Raw genomic sequence first — 23799 nt, 5'->3', positions numbered from 1 at the left:
ATAATAATGCATGTGTGCAAGTGGTGTCACTGTCCTACGTAATCTGTGAGAGAAGAAGCATTTTTAGTTGAAATCACGTTTTTGACCCCTATGACCTCTGCGTGACCTTTGACCCCACGAGTTTCATATGACATGTAGGGGCATGGTCAATGATGGTTGTGACCAAGTAAGGTCAAAATCGGTGTAAGCATGTAAGTGCTAGAGCAAATGAAGTGGTCGGCAGAAAGAAGAAAGAAGAAAGAACTAGACTAAGCTGTGGTCTAACCCACGAACACAGCCGTGTTGTTACCCCTAATGACCTTATGACCCCAAAATATATGAAAACGGCCATAGACATAGGCTAATGTCAATGCATGGGTGCATGTGGCACCACTTTGCTATGTTACTTGTGGCAGAAGGGGCATTTTGAAGGTTTTTCGTCTCAGACCGGAAGTGACCCCTTAATGACATTTGACCCCAAATAAAAAAATACCACATATGAATTGAGTACCCACAATTCATGTGTGAACATACCGTTACTGTCCTATGTTTTTCTTAGCAAATAAAAATTTTTGACGGTTTTTCGTTTTATACCGGAAGTGACCCCTTAATGACGTTTGACCCCAAATAAAAAAATACCACATATGAATTGGGTATCCACAATTCATGTGTGAACATACCGATTACTGTCCTATGTTTTTCTTAGCAAATAACATTTTTGACGGTTTTCGTTTTATACCGGAAGTGACCCCTTAATGACCTTTGACCCCAAATCTGTGAGGACCCCATAGACACTGGGTAATAACAATGCATGTGTGCAAGTGGTGTCACTGTCCTACGTAATTTGTGGGAGAAGAAGCATTTTAAAGGTATTTCGTTTTATACCGGAAGTGGCCCCTTAATGACCTTTGACCCTAAATAAAAAAATACCACATATACACAGGGTAACTACAATTTATGTGTGAACATACCGTTACTGTCCTATGTTTTTCTTAGCAAATAAAAAAAATTGACGGTTTTTCGTTTTATACCGGAAGTGACCCCTTAATGACCTTTGACCCCAAATCTGTGAGGACCCCATAGACACTGGATAGTAACAATGCATGTGTGCAAGTGGTGTCACTGTCCTACGTAATCTGTGAGAGAAGAAGCATTTTGAGTTGAAATCACGTTTTTGACCCCTATGACCCCTGCGTGACCTTTGACCCCATGAGTTTCATATGACATGTAGGAGCATGGTCAATGACGGTTGTGACCAAGTTAGGTCAAAATCGGTATAAGCATGTAAGTGCTAGAGCAAATGTAGTGGTCGGCAGAAAGAAGAAAGAAAGAAGAAAGAAAGAAGAAAGAAAGAAGAAAGAACCTGTAAGAAAAAAGACACAGCCGTGACTAACGTCACGGCTGTGTAAAAATAAACTAATAAAGTTCTACATTGTGACTTATGCATCAAGTGCACGGTGAATATAAAGCTCGAGTTTTGAGGAAGGTCGACTTGTCCGTGGTCGAGCTGTCACGGAGGTCGAGTTGTCAGAAGTCGAGTAGTCCGGAGGTCGAGTCGTCTCACATTCGTTAGTACATGTTACATCATGGACGTACTAAATAAAAATTTAGTACGTCAATGGTTACATCATGTTAATGGTACATAACACAAAATAGCCTTCCATAGACTTAACGTGCGAAATAGGGGTCACGTTTTAGGCCATATAAGTCGAGTTACCTCTACTTTTGAAATATATATTTGATATCATCTTAATTCCAGGGACTTAATCAGAACAAAATTCTGCATAACATATCTGAAAATGACACAACATTTTAGGTCTACTTCTTGAGAAAATTAGCGCTATATAAAAAGTCCAATTTTCCCGTGTTTACGTCCGACTGCTAACCGCGTTTTGACCTCGTGTGTTCATGCGCGCATCATCATTTATCACATGTTAATTTTTTCACCCATTTGTTTAGCATGGTGTTTTTTGCATGTGAAGCCTCCGAAACAGGCTTTTTGGGTATCAGTATATTTTTCAAACATTAACCATAATGTCAATTTTTTTATAAATTTATGACATTCTGCACATATCAAGTAATAATTACAATGCAGATATCAGTATGAAACACACCAATTTAGATATGCATAGATGATAATTAATCTTATTGTTGTTTCGGAGGCTTCATTTGTTTCGGAGGCTTCAATTGTTAACGGAAAGTTTGTATTGGGTCCCATTTTCAAACGGTGATATATATCTCCACGATTTAAAAACATGTGACTTGAGGATCTACTTTGCTACATTTTGATAAATAGATTGGATGAGCTCTTTTATTTATATTTGCACAAGCTTGCTGAACAGTTTGTTTCGAGGCTTCAAAAAGTTAACGGAAAACGGCTCTTTGAAGTCAAGATTTTATAAAAATTTTAAAAGCTTGCAAATCGACTAATTTTTGTTACCCATTTCAAGTTAAGATAACAACTGTTATGAATCAAGAAGAAGTGAAGAAATAACCAAGAATTATGAACCAAAGCTACACCCACAAAGTTTGTTAACAATTGTTAACGGAAAATGAAGCCTCCGAAACAACAAATATCGAAGTCCGGTTCTCAAAAATACAGGGCTGTTCACAATTAAATCTAATGTGGCAGTGTTTACTGAACATATGACTGTACTTTCAGGATAAGAAAAATTATCCATGAACTAACTGAAGAAAACACAGGGTTTTACAAAAATGTTAAGTACTGTTTTTTATAGTTTTTCAAAATGGCAATATTAAGTACATTAAGCCTGCTAAAACTGAACGCAGTAACTCCCAAAGCTGATTATGCTACCCAAGGTAGCTGCTAACTAGATGACTTATGTGGCCAAAAATCATGGAATTCCGTGGCTTTATTAGAACACTACGGATTAAAATGTTAAAAATCCAAAGTTACACCCTTTACCGTGAAAATGACCATATATGAATGAACCCCTAATTCAGTGCATGGGGTTGTAATGTGAGCAGCTCTGTGTGTACTGTTGGTTGGTGGTTTCCCAACTGTGCAATTGATCATCATGGTGGTACCTGGTGTGTTCTCTTAATTATTTGTACAGTGCCAATGGTGCAAGTTTGATTGTGTAGTTGTGATAAACTTTTGCCGGAAACCGCTTCACAGGCGGATTTAGTGGTATGAACCCTTGAAGAGGCTAAAACATTGTTTTTAGGTCTTAAAAAGTATTTTAATGTTATCTTTTTCACTATATTTTGAATTAATTTAAAGAAAATTTGGGTTATTTTCTTTTATATACTTTAGACAGGATGTCGATTTCAAACACAAGCATGATACCGGTACCGTAGCCGACAATTGCCATTTTTCGTCATTTTGATGCACATGAATGCAAAATGGTTGCTGATTTGTCATTTTCATGAAGATATTAATTGATATTAAGAGTAAACGTTCTTTGAACATCATTTACAAGTGCATAACTTCATTGAAATTAAAAACATTCTCAGTAGGCCTACATGCAGAATATTTAAAAAGACGAGAAATGTCAATCAAGTAGGCCTACCCCCCCTCCATCGTCGATTTTAACTTGTTTCGTCCAAAAAGCAAATGGCCAATTCCACCGTTACGGACGTTACAGATACATGCAACTTGCAACTTTTAAGTGAATAGCACACATGTTTGCTGTTATGATAACACTTTATTTCTTTGTATGCTACTAGTACACACTCTAATGTTCAATATAATGAAGCAATTTTGTTTTGGCTTTCTTAGTTAATTAGCTACAGAAATTAGAAAGCAGCGTTACGGACGTTACTGTAAAGTGCCTGCCATTTTGACAGATGGTACATATCCTTAAATCTCCATTCAGTTCTGGGTTTTATTTTTTTCTGTTAACTATATTGAGCAAGCCCTGACTCCATTCTATGTAAACATGAAAAGCAAGTTTGAAAATAATACTCCTGTATCGTCCTACACTGTTAATTTAGTGTTACGGACGTTACATTTTATCTCAAATGTAACGTCCGTAACGTTTTTCATAATGAAAAAAAACTGTCAAGGTGCTTCCTCAGATTTTTTTCTTTACTATCTTGAAGTAGGTCTGGCATCAATCTATGGAGGCATCATTAGCAAATTTGAAATAAATGCTCCTGTTTTGAGCAATAATGTTCCAAAATTTTGTTACGGACGTTACAAAAGGCACTTTTGGCATGGAATTGGCCAAATGCAAATGTAACAAAATTTTAATATAAATTAAACTTTGAATGTCATAACAATTTAAAATACTGGACAGTGGTATGAATAAAGCAAACTAGAAACTTAGATATCTTATATCAAATATTTTATGCAATTTTATTAAAATTGAAAAACATCTTTGTTTCAGCCCTCGAATTAAGCATCTGAAGGGGCACGGCAACTTTTTTAGGGCAAGTTTGCCAAATACAATATTTTAACTCTTGCAGACACCTAGCTACAAACTTGAATTGGGGGTATTTATGTACAAGTACAGTAATAATGAATTACCGGGCGTATTTGATGGCTTCTTTACACTACGTTCCAATATTCATAATTACCAAACGAGAAACGCAGATAAATTCAACTTAATGAAGAACAACAAAACATTTACTGACCATGCCATTCGTACTGCTGGTCCAATATTATGGAATTCATTGCCAAACTCAATAAAACGGCAAATTCATTGAAACATTTCCGTAAGATATATAAACGTGACTTGATCTCAAAATATGATTAATTCTTGAGCATTGTGTTTCTCGTTTGTTTGTTATGCTTTGTTTTGTTTTTACTTCTTTTGATGGTAACATTTCTTTGTTAAGGGGGGTGATCCCTCTGGCCTTACTGGCCTTCTGGTCATCCCCTCCATAATTCGTTTGTTTGATGATTGGCTGATCAACGCACTTGGCAACAAGTAGATATCCCAGGCAAACCTTAGTTGCTAGTCAGCTAAATTCGCCGAGACCGGGGCCCAAACACAATGCATAATTGCATATTTACATAGAAATTTGATTTTTTTCGAGAACAGGTCGGTGAAGGAAACCTACATAAATTATATGTTTTCTATACTTCACTTAACCAAAATATATGATTTTTTATGGTGATGAGCCACTCGCACATGGAATTTTAGAGGGATTTTGATACATGTAGCAGTTCCATTAAAAAAAGCTGCTATCGCCATGAGACTAAGATCTAGAAACACCCCTAAATGCTGTTTTGGGGAATTTTGCTAGCAGAATCTTTTTGATGAAAGTCAATCTTTGACAAGATGTAACTTTGTTACGGAAAGTGCTATGACAAAAATGTTTTCAGTTTTGGCTTTCTTTACTCAAGGGCTTTAATTTGATATCACATAAAATGATGCAGTTTGATGGCAAATTTGAATTCACCTAGCATACCTACAAAAAGCTGGTTGACCCATTGGTCTTCGGCACGGCGCGTAGTAGGTGACCTTGTCACTTCAACGCGATCGCAATTCACCAGCGCGTACCCGGACCACGGAAATAATACAAAATTAACTTTACATAACATTAAAATAATAATATTGTTGACCATGTTGATAAACTTTAAAGGGGGGTAACCCTATTGGTTTAGGATATGGATTGTTTTAAAATTACATATAATATCAAATATCGTCCCCGCAGCTTTGTGAAAAAACGAGAGCATTTTCAGCGTAAATGTGAATAAATAGCAACATTTGCAATCCAATACTTGGTATGCGTGAATTGTATTCTGGGAAGGCAAGCAATAACATGTGCCGTAATTCCCGATCTATTTTGTGATTCCAAAAACTCATTTCAAACAGTGACAAAAATGGGGGGGATGATGTTGTCGATCGGGTTACGGACCTTTAAACTAAAAGCCATATTATAACATTTCTGTAAAAATAGATTAGTACCGGGTATTTATTTTCCATAAAATGTTAGCTCTTACTGTAAGATACATGTATGTCCCCTTTTAATTATAACATTTCTTTAAAAATAGATTTGTATTTATTTTCCATAAAATGTTAGCTTTTACTGTCAGATATATCGGATTTTGACAAAACTACAGCACCTAAAGTCTTGATTTTTTCAGAGAATCTTTGTTTACCCCGGTACTAAAGTACGTTACAATCGTGTAAAAACCTGAATTTAAAAATTTTTTGAGGGCGTTCTTCTCAGCAAATGTTATAATATGGCTTTAATTTTGAGCCGAATAGCAAAGAAAATTGAAAATTATAATGCCAATGATTGCTTGCCATTAAATATGGCTTTAACAATAGACTAGACTATCAAATAATTCTTGGCCAGGCTGGAACATGCACGTTACGTCCATGTAGCGTACTAAGCGTGTACCGTACGCAATGTAAGGCACGTGTATGTTTTTCTTTACTTCGATGTCAAAACTGAACTGCTGCATATGACATTGATGATATCCACGAAAAAAGCTTATTCCTCAAATTTCAGTTGATTCTGATTTTCCGTTTGGGAGTTATGCATTATTTAAATTTGTGTGTGAATACATGTACACTGCTACATAGCCTCCCAGTGTTGTAATTTCGTTCTGGTATACCAGAATGAAATTCAAATTTGACAATATTTTTGCTAAACAAATTTATCTGCAAGAAAGTTTTGGTACCGGTACGGTACATAAACATTAAGTAGCCAGAGGTTTCCAGTAGTATAAAAATCTCAACTTGTTTTGAAAAAAGTGGGGGGATGAGGCTGTGGATCACAAAATGTCCTTTTACCGTAGTTATTTACAATTTACAACTATTTCTAATACATGTAGGCCTAGTAGGCTGTACAGCCCAAAAAAAGGGGTGATGTTTAAAAAGTTTAGGGTACCAGCTGAATTGAAGCAGCTGATCCTCCTGAGCATTTTGACACCTTTAAAAAAATTGGTTGAAAAATGAGGCAGTGCCAAAATTCCACAAAAATGTGCAATTTTATACCTTTAAATAATGGACTGTAATAACTAATTAACACTGCTACTAAAATGGATTTTTTTTTAAAATAACAAAAAGTAATATACATTTGTACAAGTTGATTTGCCCCTTTATTTATCCTGATAACTGTAATGTTTGATTTGATACAGAATAATGGATGGTGACAACCCAAGAAGCATCTCATCCTCCCATTTCACTGGTGCAGTTTCATCCTCGGAAAACTCTATTGATCCTTTTCGTTTGACAGATGACACAGATTCATTCACTGGGCTACTGCTTCAATTATCTCACACCCACAACAATCAAGTAAAAAGTAAGGGTTTCATTCATTTCATAGACTATTGTTTATCCTAGTGTATTTGACTTCCGCTGTCCTGTATGCGTACATGTACCATATTCATTCCATTAACCGCCCATGCCCCTATAAGCGCCCACCCAGCGATACCGCCCATCCAATGTTGTCAAAATACTTCCATTAACTTGCCTGCAAATGCTATTAAAAGGCCAAATTTGAGGTGATTCTAACTTCAAAATTGAATTTTATTTGCTGGCGGTTGCCATAAGCAGGTAAAATATGGACACCATTTTTTTATAGGGCGCATTATACTGTGAGTAACTAAATACTATCAGATGGTGATTGATGACTAAAACAATGTAAAAAAAATAAGCGTCCACCCAAAACGACTTTGTTAAGCTCCCGGGGCGGTTATTGGAATGAATACGGTACAACATTTTTAGAAGGCTTGAAGCCCTGCTGTAAAAAATGTATTTCAATCGCCATCTCATATCAAATCATGTCACATTTTCCTTCAAATTTGCAAGCTACTTTGAAATATTTAGCATTTCAGATTAAAATTGATTTCGTCGTTGGGCAGGAAGAACCTCCTATGTGTCATTGGCCACTGAACATGTTTAAAGAAAAGCCTCCAATGTAACCTGTTGGCAGTTTTGTTTTAAACATGTTCAGGGGCCACAGGCACATACATGTAGGAGGTTTCCCCTGCCCAATGACGAATTGTGCATGTTTTGTTTCCATTGTAGCTGTTTTGAGTATGAAAAGCACACAAATTTATGTGCCATGAAAATGTTCACTTTAGTTTTATAACATTTGTATAATTGGTGTCTTTACAGAATTGGAACTTAAGCTGCAATCAATGCAGAGAAAATACAGGAAAGTGTATGATGCCTACAAGAAGTAAGTATAGAACAGGTTTGCATGCCTCACACCGACATCGCCCGGTTAATAATTACACTATACAGCAAGAGACACTGAAATGAATACACGGGATCGATACACATGGATGTGGCAAATGTGCTATGCACGATTGATATTCAGACAATAAATCTTTGGATAGCGGGTTTGAAAATGATGAATATCTCCCGTAAATGATTTCGTATAAAGAAACCAGATGTGGTTCCTTTGCACTTGAATATATATTTTTAACAGATATGATAGTCGCTGGCTTGCGCTTTGAGATACTAGCTTGCGTCTTGAGTCAAAAACTGACAATAATTTTGATTTATATGTGCCGAATTATATAGCGCATTGTATAGGCCAATCGTGAAGGTAGTCTAAAACCATATGACCTATGGTGTACCATGCTTGACTAACACACAGCGAGGGGACAGTAACCGGGCTAATCGGGGCTATTGTCAGTAGCTTTAGTCAGATGTCCTTCGGCTCTTATGTGACACAAAACTATTAAACAGGTCGATATAAAATGGCTATGCGTGGCGGTGGATTCAACCTACCATGGCGATTTCTGCCATGAAGATATCGGGGCGATGACACTGTGTGCCTTTTCTCCCATTTGTCCCTATTTGTGAGGTTTTAGGGTTGGCAGGTATGCAATTTTCAGAGTTCAGAGATACCTCAAATACATTATGTTCAAAGTCAGTATGCCTCAATAAATTAGAAGTACTTGGTCCTCATTCCTCAAATTATCTGAAATGTATGTCCGTAACTACGGAACTGGCCACAGAACACAAACAACATAGAAAATTTAATCCTAATCCTAATACTAAACTAACCCTAAACTGTAATCCTAATTGTGTGTAAAATTAATACAGGAATATTAACCTGTTGTTCTCTTACTTTGACCTTCATCACAGGGGCCAGGCCCATGAAATTTCCACGTCATTGGACAGGTGTTTCAAATGGACAAATCATATATCAAAATGTTCAGAAGAGTCTGTAGAATCTTTTCTGGCATGTTAATTGTCAAAATTTGTAACACACACATTCTATTCCATTTCCATGATAACGGTCATGCTATTTAAAAAATTTAAAATGCCACATTCTGATTTGCCATGAAAACGGAATAGAACGCCCGAATTACAGATTTGACAACATGGCAGAAAAGATTCTCCAGACTCTCCTGAACATTTTGATACATGATTTGTCCATTTCAAACATCTGTGCTACGAAACTGTTAAATAGAGCCCTTTTTGGCTGCATGGCCCCTATACTGTCATGCATTAGATCATATCCATATTGGAATGGAAGTCTCAAATTCATGAAGTTTGATAAATAAAGGTCTTTTTTTTTTATTCATTTTTTAGCAACTATAGCGTTACAAAAGAGCTCCGTGTTGAGATCAAAGAATTGAAGGAAGACAAAGCAAGACTTGAAAGAAGACTAGCTCAACTTGACTGTGATGAAAGAAGGTAAGCAACAATAAACTTCACTGGAAAACCCTGCAAATTTATGGTTCTGATTTACACACAAACATCCAATTTGATCTGAGAAAATTCAGCACATACTGCAAAAGTGCAAATTTTTGTGCTACATTTTATTTTCACGCTTTGGTCGTTTCAAGCTGCTACCATGAAAATAATGTGCGAATATATTCCCTTTTGTGTACAGGCCAAATTTAAAAACAAGGGAAACAGTTCAAAATTGACAAAACGCGGAAAATTAATCGCGCGAAAATTTCAACTTATACAGCAGTAGAAAAATTGAGAGACCTGTATGATCTTTATGATCTTTAATGAACAATCTTGAAATGTGTCCCGACCTCGAAGCCGATCTGGTTTGTGTGTTTGTACTTCACTTCAGACCTTCAATTAATATGCAAGATACACCATAGAAATGGATTCAATTAGAATGACTGCATACTTAGAGGCGTAAGATGCAAGGTTTATTGGAAACATAGATAGAGGAATGGACAGCTATAAATGTTATAATGGGTTTACAGTAATGATTTTCTTCTTAAGAAAATGTTGTTGGGCAATTTTAGCTTTGAAAGTAAATTTATACACAGAAAAAGTAATAAAAAACATTAAAATTATAAACTAAAAGTTAAAAAAAAAGGTTTTTTAAAAGGGCTGACACTGATTTTGGCCAATTTTGGGACTCTTCTGTCACATAGGATGCGCACAAGGAGGTAATTGTACCACATCATCTTCTGCTACGTCATCGATGCAGAGGTCATTGATGGACATCAATAACTTTTATTATAATTGCCCTTAATATAATTGCATGCATTATCATCTAATTTGATTGAAATGCACATTTGGTGTGACCAGTCTTTGAATTAATTTTTTGACCCTCATGGGGTACACATTTGCACCCCATTTTGAAAGTTCTGGTGCAATTTCATCTGACACAGAGCAATTTGATAGACAATCAACGCATGAAGTCAGTATAAGGTGGTATCACAATTTTACACCACACTTTTAAAGTTGTATCGCAACAGGTGAATTTTTGGGTGTAAATTGCACTGTGATAGCGCTTGTATTGAACTCTGGGTGTGACACAGGCTGTTAATCTGGCATGAAATGGGCTATTCAAGTTGAAATCCAAATTCCCACAAAGGAAGAGATGATGACCTTAATCTCCCATAGAGGGGGTGTAGATTTCAAATAGAGTCACCCATTCAGGTAACCCCATTTCAAATTCACACACCCTGTGTGGAAGATGAAGATCATGTGTTTTTATATCTTTTTTCTTTTCTTTTTTCTTACCCCTTCTTTGTTTGCCCTCAAAGGAATTTAGATAAAGGGAGTGATGGTGATCAAGATGGCGATGAACCAGTTGTTCTCAATGAGCCTGCAAATCAAGGTACACTTAAATGAAATAACATTTATTTAACCAAGATGAAGGAAATACAGCCCAGCCTCTTTTATTTGGCCCTGATGGGGTCAAGTATTGTCTGGATAATTAAAAAATCAGGATTATTGTTGAAATGATGACATTGAATGTCTCAAGTGCTAAAATTGGGACCACAAAAAATCTACATATGGGGTAATAAGGGAACAACCTAAAAGTTTGATGAAGCCCTATAAACGAAAGTACTTTCGTTAGGGAGGGAGGGGGTCAAAAAGTCTGATTACGTTTGTAAAGAAGTAGTTAAAACATCGGTCAAAGTTGATCTTTTTTTAAGGATTTAATATATGTGACCATCCTCCACAACTGAGCCCGGATGTCGCCAGTGCCACATATGCTCCAACGAACTTAACAATAAACAATAGAAAACAAAGGATTTATTGACTGTTTTATTGATTTTTCACTACTTAAATGTCAAGTGCTATAGACATGATATACATCATTTTAAAGCTAATTTCAAGCAGAATATTTTGGTTGAATATCTCAAAAATGATGATTGGCGACTTCAGGGCTCAGTTGTGCTGAGGGTCACATATAATTGTAAAATTTTAGTATTTTCTGAAGTACGATATTGGCATTTTACAGTGGTTGCTTCAAAATGATTTCAAATAAATATAGAGTGCAGTTCTCGCAACCTGCAACTTGTAAGTTCATTTAAAGCAACTGTTCATGTTCCGCACTTTATTTGAAAATCCAGCAAGTCCATTTTTTATGAAGAAAAATATTTCAAAATAAAATAGAATTATTGTTTCTTAAATGTGATCAATATCCTAGCCATGTCGCACCCCTCCACAACCCCATCGACCATATACCGACGACCCTTAGCCCAATGAATACGGGTTGGAATTTTTGATATTTAACACTTACGTTAGAGGGGAGGGGGTTAGCCTTTTAACGAAAGGACTTTCATTTATAGGGCTTCATCGAACTTTTGGGTTGTTCCCTAATAACACTGATTTAAAAGATGTTAATGCCTCCGACATGAAATTACAGTGTCAAAGCATAAACATGTTTTTGCATCAAGATCATGATAACAAAGATCCGTATAAAAGAGGTCTGGATATGAGAGACTGGATGGTACTACAAAGACCATACAATGTACTTAATTGTCTAACAAATCTGAAGCTGAATTTACACCTTAAAAATAAACAATGAGCAATTTCTTGGGGGAAAATCCTGTTGAATTCTGCACTTGGAAGATGATTTTTTTGCAATAGATAAAGTGACATCATATAGAGGTATTTTAATTGTATCCAAATTAAGATTTGTAGAAACATTAGGAATGATACAGTTGTGTAAGTAGGAATGATGTAAACCAGGTAATTCAACAAAGAAATTAACTTATTATCAAAAATGGTAAAAAATTAAAAAAGTTGATTTGATTTAAATCAATGTGATTTAAATCAAACAACCCTGACATTTTTAGAATTATTCAGTCACTTCGGAATTTGTTTTGAATATTTTTGGTTTGTTTTTTACTGACTGGTGAATTTTTAAATTTCTTGCTGCAGATGATGAAAGAAATACCAGTCCTGAAGAAACTACCAAGCCATTGAGAGTCAACAAATTAACCAAAGGCAAAACCAGCAAGAAAGTTAGATACTCAGAACTGGACATCCCATTAACCGAAGCTACACAGAAAGATTTCGCAGAGTTGAAGGCAGCTAAAAGAAGCCGCGGTGATAGTTTGAAGACCTCACCAAGTGATCATCCAGCCCATAGAAGGGAGGCACTGGATGCAGAAGATGAGATTGATAATGATATGCAAGGGGATTCACAAAACATTGTCAAGAAATCTGTTCTAGCTGATGAATTAATAGGACAGGGAGCCAGTGAAAGGCAACATGTCCATGCGAAAATTCTTGTTCCAGAGACATGCCACCCATATGATGAAATGGAATCATCCCCTGACCTCGATGACCTATATGCAGGTGGTGATGGTAGAAGACAACCAAGAGTGATATCAGTTCCGGAGACGTTAGCAGTCCAGGGGGATCTTGTAGGTTTGGAGTCGTTAGATGAATCTGATTTCGACCCACCGACTTGTGCAAGCACTCCGCGAAATTTGACATGTAGCTCCAGAATTTCTTCCCAAAGACAAGCAAAAGAAGTATACGAATCGTCATCTCTTGTTAATCAAAATGATCATGAACACCAAACTGTAAGAGAATTTGATAATGATGAAACGCGCTTTGTGAGCCAGCGTGTGAGTCAAATCCATAGAAGATCTCTGCCAAGATCAGAATCCCAGTATCCAGTGGATTTTTCAAGTACACAGCTTTCTCCAAAATTCTGCGGAGGAAAAGATGCCAATGATGATGATTTTGGAGATGAGGTCAAAGTAATCCTTGACATTAAGAAAACACCATTAAACACATACCATGGATTGCAGACCAAACCTAACAAAACACCACAAAGTATTAATCTTAATGATGCTAGCTGTCAATCAGAAGCTTCTCTGCTTCTCTTGCAGCCTCCTCTGGGGATCCACACCCCTAAAACTATACACGGTATGACCACACCCAACGCATCTATACAAGGTACCACCACACCCAATGCAATTATACACTGTACGACCACACCCAATGTATCACAAGATAAAGACACGCCTAGTTCAAGCTACCAAAGGTTGGATGATATTAATGCAGAGCACAAAGTCCGGTCCAGTACGTCAAATTGGAAGCCTAACCCTCGGAAACGAAAAATTCGCCTTGATGAGTCTTTAGAATATGAAGACATCAGTGGTAAAGATGGACTTGACAATTCAAAAGGAACATCTCAGAAGCAGCTGTCCACTGGTAGAGTTGATGAAGAGAGAAGTGTCGATGAAAATGATGAGACAAATCTTGGTGGAAGCTTACCTGACAAAGAAAACAGTCCACCTGTGGAGCCATTGTCACCTGAAAAACCATCAAGCAGCAGTAGGCCACATCTATCATCAAATCAGATGTTAGATATCTCGGAAATGCAGCTCAAATCGTCTGCTAAAGGTGGTAAAGTTCTCAAGCAAAGCAGGCTGTTACCGCACATGTTTCAAACAAAAAACAGGACGGAAAATACATCTTTACTCGAACAATACAATGGTGTTGGCAAAGTCAGCATTGATTCTCAAAATGATGAGTCACTTGCCAAGGCTATAGAGCTGTCGATCTTGGAGAATATTGATACTATTGGTGATGATCGGGATGAAGGTGACAGGAGGGAGAAGCAGCGTGAATTCAAAATGCCGGTTCTGCCTCAGAAGAGGAAATCTCCAAGGAAGAGGAATGAGAAGGTTACCATGGTTACTAAAGATTCCACAGATGAACATGGGTTTGATAGAAGTAGAGCGAAAGGAATGTCACCGCTTATCGGTACAAATCAACAAAAGTCCAATGTCATATCGGAAGATGTTGTGTTTGATATGATTGATGATAATCGTGGTGCAGCTGTATCAAAATTATCAAGAAAGAAGAGAAGAACCGCTCATGATACTGAGAAATCAACAGTACACGGTGGAGTTAGAAATAAGGAGGAGAAGGAAATTGAAGAGGTTCAGGAGATTGAAGATGAACATGATAATAGTTGCGAAGATTTGTTTGGTGATGAAGATAATGAGGAAGTACCAGGAGATGATGTTGCTATGGTTACCAATGATAAGGATGCATCTGGAATGGGTATTAAGTATCCAGGCAGAAGTGAGGAGAAAGATGCTGACCAGTCTTTGGGCACAAGATATGCACATGATTTTGACAGGTGAGTGGTGGTCCGCTTCATGCTCCTATCTTTGACCTGAGCACATTTTACTTCACATCCTCTCTTGGAACACTCAGATACCATTTGGCATTCTTCGCCTACTGACGAGCAATCCAATAGGCCAGAAAATTGTTTGATTGTGCTTAGATCTATTCCAGGGATAGGGTCGGTCGGTAGGATTTTCTTAAGTCATAGCCAAAACATGATTTCCTATTAAATTAGCTTAACAAATAGCCCAAATAGGTGTGAATTGGGCTATTTCTCTACTGTATACCACATCATTCATGTTTTAAAACAGTTTAAACTGTTTTTAAAAATGTTAAGGATGGATGTAAAAAATGTTTTTGGGAAAAAACTTTCCGGAATTTCCAAAATTAGGGTCGGTATTGTTTACAATTTTTCAGTGACAATATCCCCGAGTACAAAATAAAGAATGAACATTGGGTGTTGAGCAGGATTTGTGCCACTTTGTGTTGCAATAAAAGTTCAGCTATCACTTGGTCCTTGTGATTAGATTGGAAGGCTCACAAATAGTTACCAAACAGACAGACATACAGACAGACAGACAAACACAAAACAGATGATCCGATTTAACACGAGGATGATAGTTACGATAGAAGGAATGAAGTTGAAGTAAAACTATGGCTCCTGAAGACTTAAGGATGTGAGGGTGTGAGCAAGTACTTACTAAAAAATGGATTGAACTAAAGTACAAAAGAAGAACGAAATGTATCGTGAAGGTATTAGTTGCCCTCTGTGTAACCACAAATGAAATATTTCTTTAAGTTGGATTTGAAGGTAGCAAGAGTCCGAGTCAATTTGAGAGAAGAAGGGAGTTCTTTCCATAGCATGGGACCTTGCGTTTTGTAAAAATTGTTTGCAAGGGCAGTGTTAGAAGGAAAGATAACATGTTCGTGAACGTTCCTAGTATTGTAAGATCTAATCCTAACTTTGGACTCAACCCTATATCCGTATCAATAACCCTAAACCCTAAGCTTATTCCTAACCCTTATTCTAACCAGATGCCTGTTGTCAGATGAGCAAAATTTCAGTATAGCAGCATGCAGAACTTGTCTACTATTTATTTTATTGTTTAGTATTACAGACTTTTAACAATGGATTTCTTTTTATATGTGAACAGGTTGCCAAACAAATCAGCAGGTCCTGGTTACAAATATGTAGACATTGTGAGGAAGAAGGAAGAGAGACAGAGATTAAAGGCATTTGACTGCAAACAGTGTGAAGCAGTAAGTTACTATTTATATAGTCATGGGTGAGATATAGTCATGCAAAATTGTGACTAGCATAGGAAAACTGTTCAATTTTATTTAATTTGCTTTAAAAATTAAAATATTTGTAGGGATACCGTGGTAGTACAGTTGCTTAGTGATTAAGTGATTGGAGTTCATTGGACCCTTAATCATAGGGAGAAATCTGATCTTACGTCGCTTAATAAAAAGAGAGATGGGTATGATAGGAATGAATGAATATTACCTTATAGATGGAGATATGAGAACATGAAAATCAGTATTCCTGATTAGGCCATATACATGGCCACAAATTGACCCAGCTTAAAAAATAATGACAACATTGTGATTCTAGTCTAGCTGCCAGTTGTAACTTTTATGTTTGTAGCTGTTTTGACATCTTAAGTTTTGTTTTTGATAGATTTTGCTATTCAAGACAAAAACTTTATGCAGATGTCAAAGTTCATAATTATGTAGATGTGTTTTTTGTTTATAAAGTCGGCATGAAAAGTTATGATAAGTAGGTTCCAAGTAGAGTTTCTTCCACTGATTCGGAGACATGCCACAAAAAGGCCATATGCCTAAATATAACGCTGTGTCGGACATAATCCTTGAACACGGCAAAAGTTCCAAGTCAACAAAAACATCTGCATCCAGCGATGCTGAGGTCTTCATCAGTGCTCGGGCCCCAGTTCTATAAAGTAGAAATACTCGGAGACTCGTTTCTGACTAGAAAACATTTGCACGAACGTGTTTTCTAACCCGAGCAGACGAGTCACTTCTGCGTTGTGATGTTTACTGCAGAGCTGCCAGATAAAAGAGGCATTCCAAGTATCAGCGTGTAGGCGCTCAAACTGCGCAATGACTAACGCCCAGACAGCGCGGATGTTAGACGCAATTGGTGACGCGAAAACGACGCACGGTCCTGCGTGATGATGAACAGTCGAGGTGCGGTGGATGAACATGAACATAACTGGAGACGGATAATTATGTTGACCAAAATTTAGTACAAACCTGGTAGAGCTTGACTGGTAGTACGTAGCTAATAATAGCTTCAAAGTTAATAAAGTAGAGGTGGCTACCTCGGCATGAAAAGTTATGATAAGTAGGTTCCAAGTAGAGTTTCTTCCACTGATTCGGAGACATGCCGCAAAAAGGCCATAGGCCTAAATATAACGCTGTGTCGGACATAATCCTTGATCACGGCAAATGTTCCAAGTCAACAAAAACATCAGTGCTCGGGCCCCAGTTCTATAAAGTAGAAATACTCGGAGACTCGTTTCTGACTAGAAAACATTTGCACGAACGTGTTTTCTAACCCGAGCAGACGAGTTTTTTTGTTTGTTTGTTAACATTATATTTACATTATTTTTTAAAGTATTTTAAATCTATTATTTGTATCATTGGTACAGTTCTACAAAGACATGAAGCTTACAGATGAGGAAAGAGAAGAGCGCATGAAGACTTGCTCCAGACATCGAGGTCATTTCAGTCCACCCAGCACACCTGAACACTACTGGTCTGTTGGGTTTCCTGACACTCAGACTTGTCTACAAAGAGGTTTGTATCATTTTCTACTGTGTCCAAAAATTCTTGTTAATATTTTGAAACTCAGTTTCCAAGGCCCATCACCCAAATAGGGTATTCCATTTGAATTGCGTACTCCCTCTGGCAGATACAACCTTAATCTTTCACTCAGGGAGTGTACATTTCAAATATAGTCCATTCAGGTAACCACATTTAAAATTCTCACTCCCTGTGTGGAAGATTGAGGTCATGTCTTCCATATGGGGTGTATGGATTTCAACTGGAATAGCCTAGTGAGCAATATGCACCATTGTGTCTTTTGTGGCATCCACATCTCTACTCAAGTTTAATTTGATTTATTATATGTGCATTGCTCTGTTCTAGAAGTTACTGAGGGTTGCATGTGCTGTGCAAGTTGGCCACCCCTGCTGTGTATAACCATGTGTAATTGTGTAAATTGAGATGGAAAGAATAATCTAATTTATGCTACCTGTAAAAGTGAGGAATAACCAATGTATTTTAAAAGAATACCAAGAACAAAGAAGAATCAGAAGCCAATTCTGATAGATTTCTGTCCAGTAGATGGTGCTGACCATAATTATAGACATGCGGGCAGAACTCCAAAAGGGCAAATTTGAATAATTGCTCTGATGACTGGCTTCCAAATTGATTTCACTGAGGCAAGTTCACACAAAGTAGGCACAAAATTCTAGTTTTTAATGCTAAAATGGGCCAAAATATTATTAGACTGGGGCTTGTCTCAGGACATGGTGGTGTTGACATGCTTTAATTCTGAAAAAGTCAGACTCCCCTCTTTTTTTGGACTGTTAAAACAAATGTGGCCACCCCTTTTTCGCTGCTAAGACCTTTCAGACCCCCTCCATAACCTCCACCCCATCCCACCTAATGAGTATTTATAAAGACTCCCCAACTTGATTGCAGAACTTTTGTATTTTGTGCAGATTTGTGCAAAAAGGATAAAACATACTTACAGCCAAATAACATGATTTTATTTTGCTCATCCAAGCTTTGCATTTTGAAATTTGCAGGGGAGTTTTTAATCGCTCTCCTTGAGCACTAAGAGAGCACTTTTACTGTACTGTACATATGTGGTTATTATTGTTACGCCAAAGGTAGGCGAGCAATAAAAAGCTCTCCTCAGCTTTATTTGAGGGGAGTGATGGGGAGCAGTCACTCTAGCTCTCCTCAAACGGCAAGGCCTGTCGTCATGTCAAGGGCTCAGTGCAACAAAAGCTCATCTCCATTAGCTCCTCTGGGTTAAGCATGATTGCATTTATACACAGAGATTCAAATTTGACGAGAACCTGAGAACCGGTTCTCGCTAGATTACAACTACGAGATTCAAATTTGATGAGAACCTGAGAACCGGTTCTCGCTGGATTACAACTACGATTGGTTCTTGTAAGCTTCCAAGTCTCTGAAAATACGGAAATATGATTTAATAATCTTAGTAACCAAAAAATATAATTCTTCAATGTTGGGGAAAAAGGTAAAGTTTTCTTCATTTCATTTGTCAATTTATTGTATGATCACGAATGTAGAGTTGGGCGACTAAGTTGCCAATAGTCTACCAGTAATAGTCGCGAATACGACTATTGAAAACCAAAAGTTGTCAACCCCAACTATATTTAAATGTTACAAAATCATGTTAAAACCGCCAGATATCCGCACCAAAACCAACAAAATACTTGCATATAAACTGTGAAAATGTGATAAAAATTTTAGTGATTGTCTTACCAATAGTAACACTATCAAGTAATCATAAAGTGGGAGCACGGTGGCCTAGCGGAACGGGCACTGACTCATAATCGGAAGGTTGCGGGTTCGAGCCCCGGCGACGCCATCGTGTTGCGCCCTTGAGTAAGGCACTTTATCTCGATTACTCCTCTCCACCCAGGTGTTTAAATGGCTACCGGCATTCTTAAATGCTGGGAAGGTAACAGACTCGCTGTAGAGGAGGTGTAGCGATCCCCCTATAGCAACATTACATGAAAGAGATAGAGATGGGCACTCCGATCACTGTTTATACAGGATCGTCCCCTTTACCTTTAAACCTTCCTTTAAACCTTTACTTAATCATAAAGTCCATAAATCATCATTAAATTGGTCTTGTTGACTTGTTATTGTAAATTTTCACCAAACTTTCACCCAATTTTGTGGTTCAATTCTGACCAAAGATAGTCACGACTATAGTCGTAGTCGTGACTATTTGCTGTCGACTAGGAAAAAAGTGATAGTTGCCCAACTCTACACAAATGGAAACCAGGGCTTTCTTTAACGCACAAAACACGTGTATTTACGCGTTCAGGCACTTTTCTGACTCCTTCAAATCCCTAGTCCCAAGGGGGGAACATCACCCTGCGTAGTTGATAAACAAATGGCCACTTTCACTTCTGCTTTCGACATTTGCCAATTTATGTTTAACACAATTTATAGGCCTACCATAATAGGGAAAACTTGCCGTCCACGAAAGACTCCATGGACTGCTCATTTCACACATGTTCGGCTTTTTAAACTAAAATTTTACACATTAATATTGCCAAAATGATCCACCAAATTGCTTCAACTAGGTCTTCATTTTGCAAAAGTTTCTTTCTTCTCATGGGGCATCTTTAAATATTATTATTTTCTTCTAAAATTACCCCACCCCCTTCTGACTGCTCTAGATCCGCCACTGCTCCAAACAGTGGCGTAGATTTTTTTGACTCGGGGGTGTCTTGAAGTAAAGTGAATCCAGCACCTTTTGGAGAAAGAATAAGTTTATGGTACAAAAAAATTTGGCAAATTTGGAAGCTAAACTGTTGAAATATGGTGCAAAAGTGGAATAAATTCGCGAGAAGCGCGCAAAAATGTGCACTTTGGAGGCTAAAATGGCCAAATATGAGGTTAATTTGGTCAGAAACCCACATACAGGCGTCAATTGTATGGACCATCCCCTGGCAAAATATTGGGGAGATTCCCCCCCACCACCCCAAGCCGGATCTACGCCTATGGCTCCAAAAACACACATATTGTTAAAAATGTCTTCAAAAATAATATTATAAAAATACCCCTTGGACAATGTTTTTGACTCCTTCAGAGGAAAAATTCACAATTGAAAGGGTCAAAAAAATGTGAAAATACCCCTTCAGCAAAATGCTTAAAGAAAACCCTGATGGAAACCCATGGGCTAAATTGGGCTTAGAACTACATGTAGTTTTAAGTTTGAGCACTGTTGTGAAAGGGTAGTGAAAGCGACATGCATTGTCTGTCAGATAAACTGCAAAAAACATTAAGGCCAGGTACATGAGGGGAAAGTGTTGAGAACCTTATGATTTTACCTGTTTTTCCGCAATATTTTGCAAGAATCGAAAGCCTGGTTTTGATGAGAAGCAAAGGTTCTTGCAAAAGCCCTTTGCGAGATCCTAAACAGGTTCCCGCAATTGATTGCAAATTTGAACCCCTAATGCACAACATACCCAGGGGAGCTGATGGGAGATAAGTCTTTGTTGCTCTGAAAGAAAAAAAAAAAAAATCTATTATTTTGTGTTTTTGTTTGTTTTTTTCCTGCAGGATATATGCAAGTTTCGGAATCAGCTGGTGAACCACATCGGAAACGGGGAACCAATAAGTACAAGCAATTGTTCTAAGAAAACTGTTCTAAACCTGAAGGGAAGTTAAGAGGACTATTCGCTGATTGCATGATCATCTCAAAACGAGGTTCTACCCACAAAGTGTGTGCGTACGTCATGCGTTTGCAGGGAGAACCTAGTTTTTGTAGCAAGATGGCGGATCTGTGCAAAGGGAGAATGCACTCTATGAAATTAAAAATGATGTAACTTGTACATTTTTGAAAAGAAAATTAGTCAAGGAATCTCAATATAAACACAGATTTGGTGTTAAAACAATATTTTTAGAGGAAATTACTTAAACTAAAGATTATTTGCCTAAATTTTGTGTAAACACACTAAAAGGAACAATCCAATACATGTATTTGTCTTTTGTGTAATCTATACACTTCATTCCAGGAATGACTTTTTCATTTTTTCAATATACACTATGAAGTGTTTTTTTTTAAATATTGCGCAAATAAGGCCAAAAATATGATTTTGGGGCTAAAATAGTTGTTTTAGTCAAAAAATTGCCCTATTTTAAGTTGGTAAATAAGAAGGCAAATATCCAAAAAATGGAAAAGACTAATTTACATTTCAAAAATGTCGACTTTCGTATATTTTGCATGAATAATTGAGAAGAATTCCAAAATATACAAAAAAATGTACAGATGAATCTATTTCAATTCATTTCATTTCAACAGGCCAAATAGTGAATCAATGCCTAAAAAGACATTAACCCCCATAAAACACCAATATCAGTTTAGAGGTGAAGATAGCATGTGGGTTTTATAATAATAAATAAATTATAAATTAAATAATGAATTTTCTATCAGTTTACCTCATTATTTTGCCTTAATTAAAATTACCAGAAAACCTTTTATAATTATATAAATGCAGGGGATGTGAAATTGTTCAACTTAAAACCGATATCAGTTTTTTTGGTACACCAGGGGTATACACTGTATAAACTTTATTTAAACCTTATTTTTGGTTTGGAAAATATGTGCGCTTTTGGAAGTTATGGAAGAAAAAGCCCTCTTACCCATTGCAAATTGGGGACCAAGGAAGAAAAAGCCCTCTTACCCATTGCAAATTGGGGACCAAGGAAGAACAGTGCCAAGGTAAAATACTCTAAAAGTAGACATTTTTGGGTGCAAATATTTTATGCGATTTTATAGTTTTCATAAAATACGCGAGAATTTAATTTTGCGGTGTCTTCATTAATTGCAATGCATCGCTATTGCAAAATTATATTCGCCAGGTTTTATTTTCGTGATTTAATGTCAACTAGCAAAATTCGTGAAAATAAAAAGTTTTACAGTAATAGATAAATGAATACAAATGAAATTCATCTAAATATAAACATATCTTGAAAATTATACTGTAGAAAAAATGAGCACTAAATTGTAAAAATATATACCCCTGTGATACACTTACTCTGATAAAAGTATAAGAGCATTAAAAAAAATTAAGCTTTTGGCTAGCTGTTTTCAGCTTCTTTTTTTTTTTAATTTTGTTCACTCACACCCCTGCATGATATGTATCACTATAAAGTGATTTTGTTTAAATTGATGCAAGACTTTATCTCAGGTATTGGATGAATTTGTTTAAAGAAAATTTATTTATCATTCTTACAACATGTAAGTCAAAAATACAAGTCATTAAAGCCATATTATAACATTTGCTGAGGAGAACGCCTAAAAAAAAAAAAAAGTTCAGGTTTTTACACGATTGTAATGTACTTTAGTAAACAAAGATTCTCTGCAAAAATCAAGACTTTAGGTGCTGTAGTTTTGTCAAAATCCGAGATTTTGAATAAACCGCCTGAATCAGCGTTTTATTATTACGATAGAAATATTAGTCGAACGCGTATGCGATGTCAACACAGTACTACGTACACAGCGTGCGGGACACACACACACGCCAGAGGGTCGTACCATATTACAACCGCCGGCGTGACATGCATTGGCGCTAGTTGTAAATTCTGATTTTCTTTGCTCTACATCACTTGTTCGGCTCAAAATCAAAAGGGGGCATATCTGACAGTAAATGGTAATGTTTTATTGAAAATTAATACTAATCTATTTTTAAAGAAATGTTATAATATGGCTTTAAGTGAATTATGTATATAATATTATTACATTAATTTGAAGAGTCTGAATAGCTTATAGTTTATCAGGAATATCATTTTAAGAAAATAGAAAATATTTATGTACAGATTATCACATTGTATGTATTTCTGTACAAAGACAAGAAAATAATATGGAATAAGTAGGATATAGCCTATTGCAAGTGTCCTGTGTGTGTTTTTATCCCCTAGTTTTAGCTATAGGTGATCTTGTGATGATGTACTGCTTCTATGGGTGTATATTCCATTTTTGTTAGGTTTCTTCCCCCCCTCCCCAAACAACTGGAGGTCCATATGGGGTATGGTGACTTGATAGGGGTAGTAGGGATAGGGACAGAGATTCACAACCTGATTAGATTTTCAGGGCAAAATATGCTAAGTAAGTTTCTCCCCTCCCCCTCCAAATAACTGGAGGTCCATATGGGGTATGGTGACATAACTTGGTAGGGGTAGTAGGGACAGAGATTCTTAACCTACGTAAGTAGCTGATTTTCATATTTTGTGCTTATAGTGAGGTTTTTCTTTTGTCCAATATCTGGAGATCATATGG

The 23799-nt window shown here is 36.9% G+C and overlaps 1 protein-coding gene across 1 annotated transcript in view; it reads left to right on the top strand.

Moving 5' to 3' along the window:
- Positions 1-23519, top strand: part of LOC140145201 (uncharacterized) — a 31065-nt gene extending 7546 nt beyond the window's left edge. Inside the window, exons 2-9 of the mRNA XM_072166972.1 lie at positions 7040-7203; positions 8022-8085; positions 9453-9557; positions 10880-10953; positions 12510-14733; positions 15875-15980; positions 17393-17540; positions 21081-23519. Coding sequence (XP_072023073.1) covers positions 7044-7203; positions 8022-8085; positions 9453-9557; positions 10880-10953; positions 12510-14733; positions 15875-15980; positions 17393-17540; positions 21081-21157 — 2958 coding nt within the window. The 5' untranslated portion in view covers positions 7040-7043 and the 3' untranslated portion in view covers positions 21158-23519. The remainder of the gene's footprint in view (positions 1-7039; positions 7204-8021; positions 8086-9452; positions 9558-10879; positions 10954-12509; positions 14734-15874; positions 15981-17392; positions 17541-21080) is intronic.
- Positions 23520-23799: the final 280 nt, after the last annotated feature.

This window comes from Amphiura filiformis, unplaced genomic scaffold (assembly GCF_039555335.1).
Source record: "Amphiura filiformis unplaced genomic scaffold, Afil_fr2py scaffold_169, whole genome shotgun sequence".
NCBI lineage: Eukaryota > Metazoa > Echinodermata > Ophiuroidea > Amphilepidida > Amphiuridae > Amphiura > Amphiura filiformis.
Note: the sequence above shows the minus strand (reverse complement) of the source record. Positions and strands in the feature narration are given on the sequence as shown.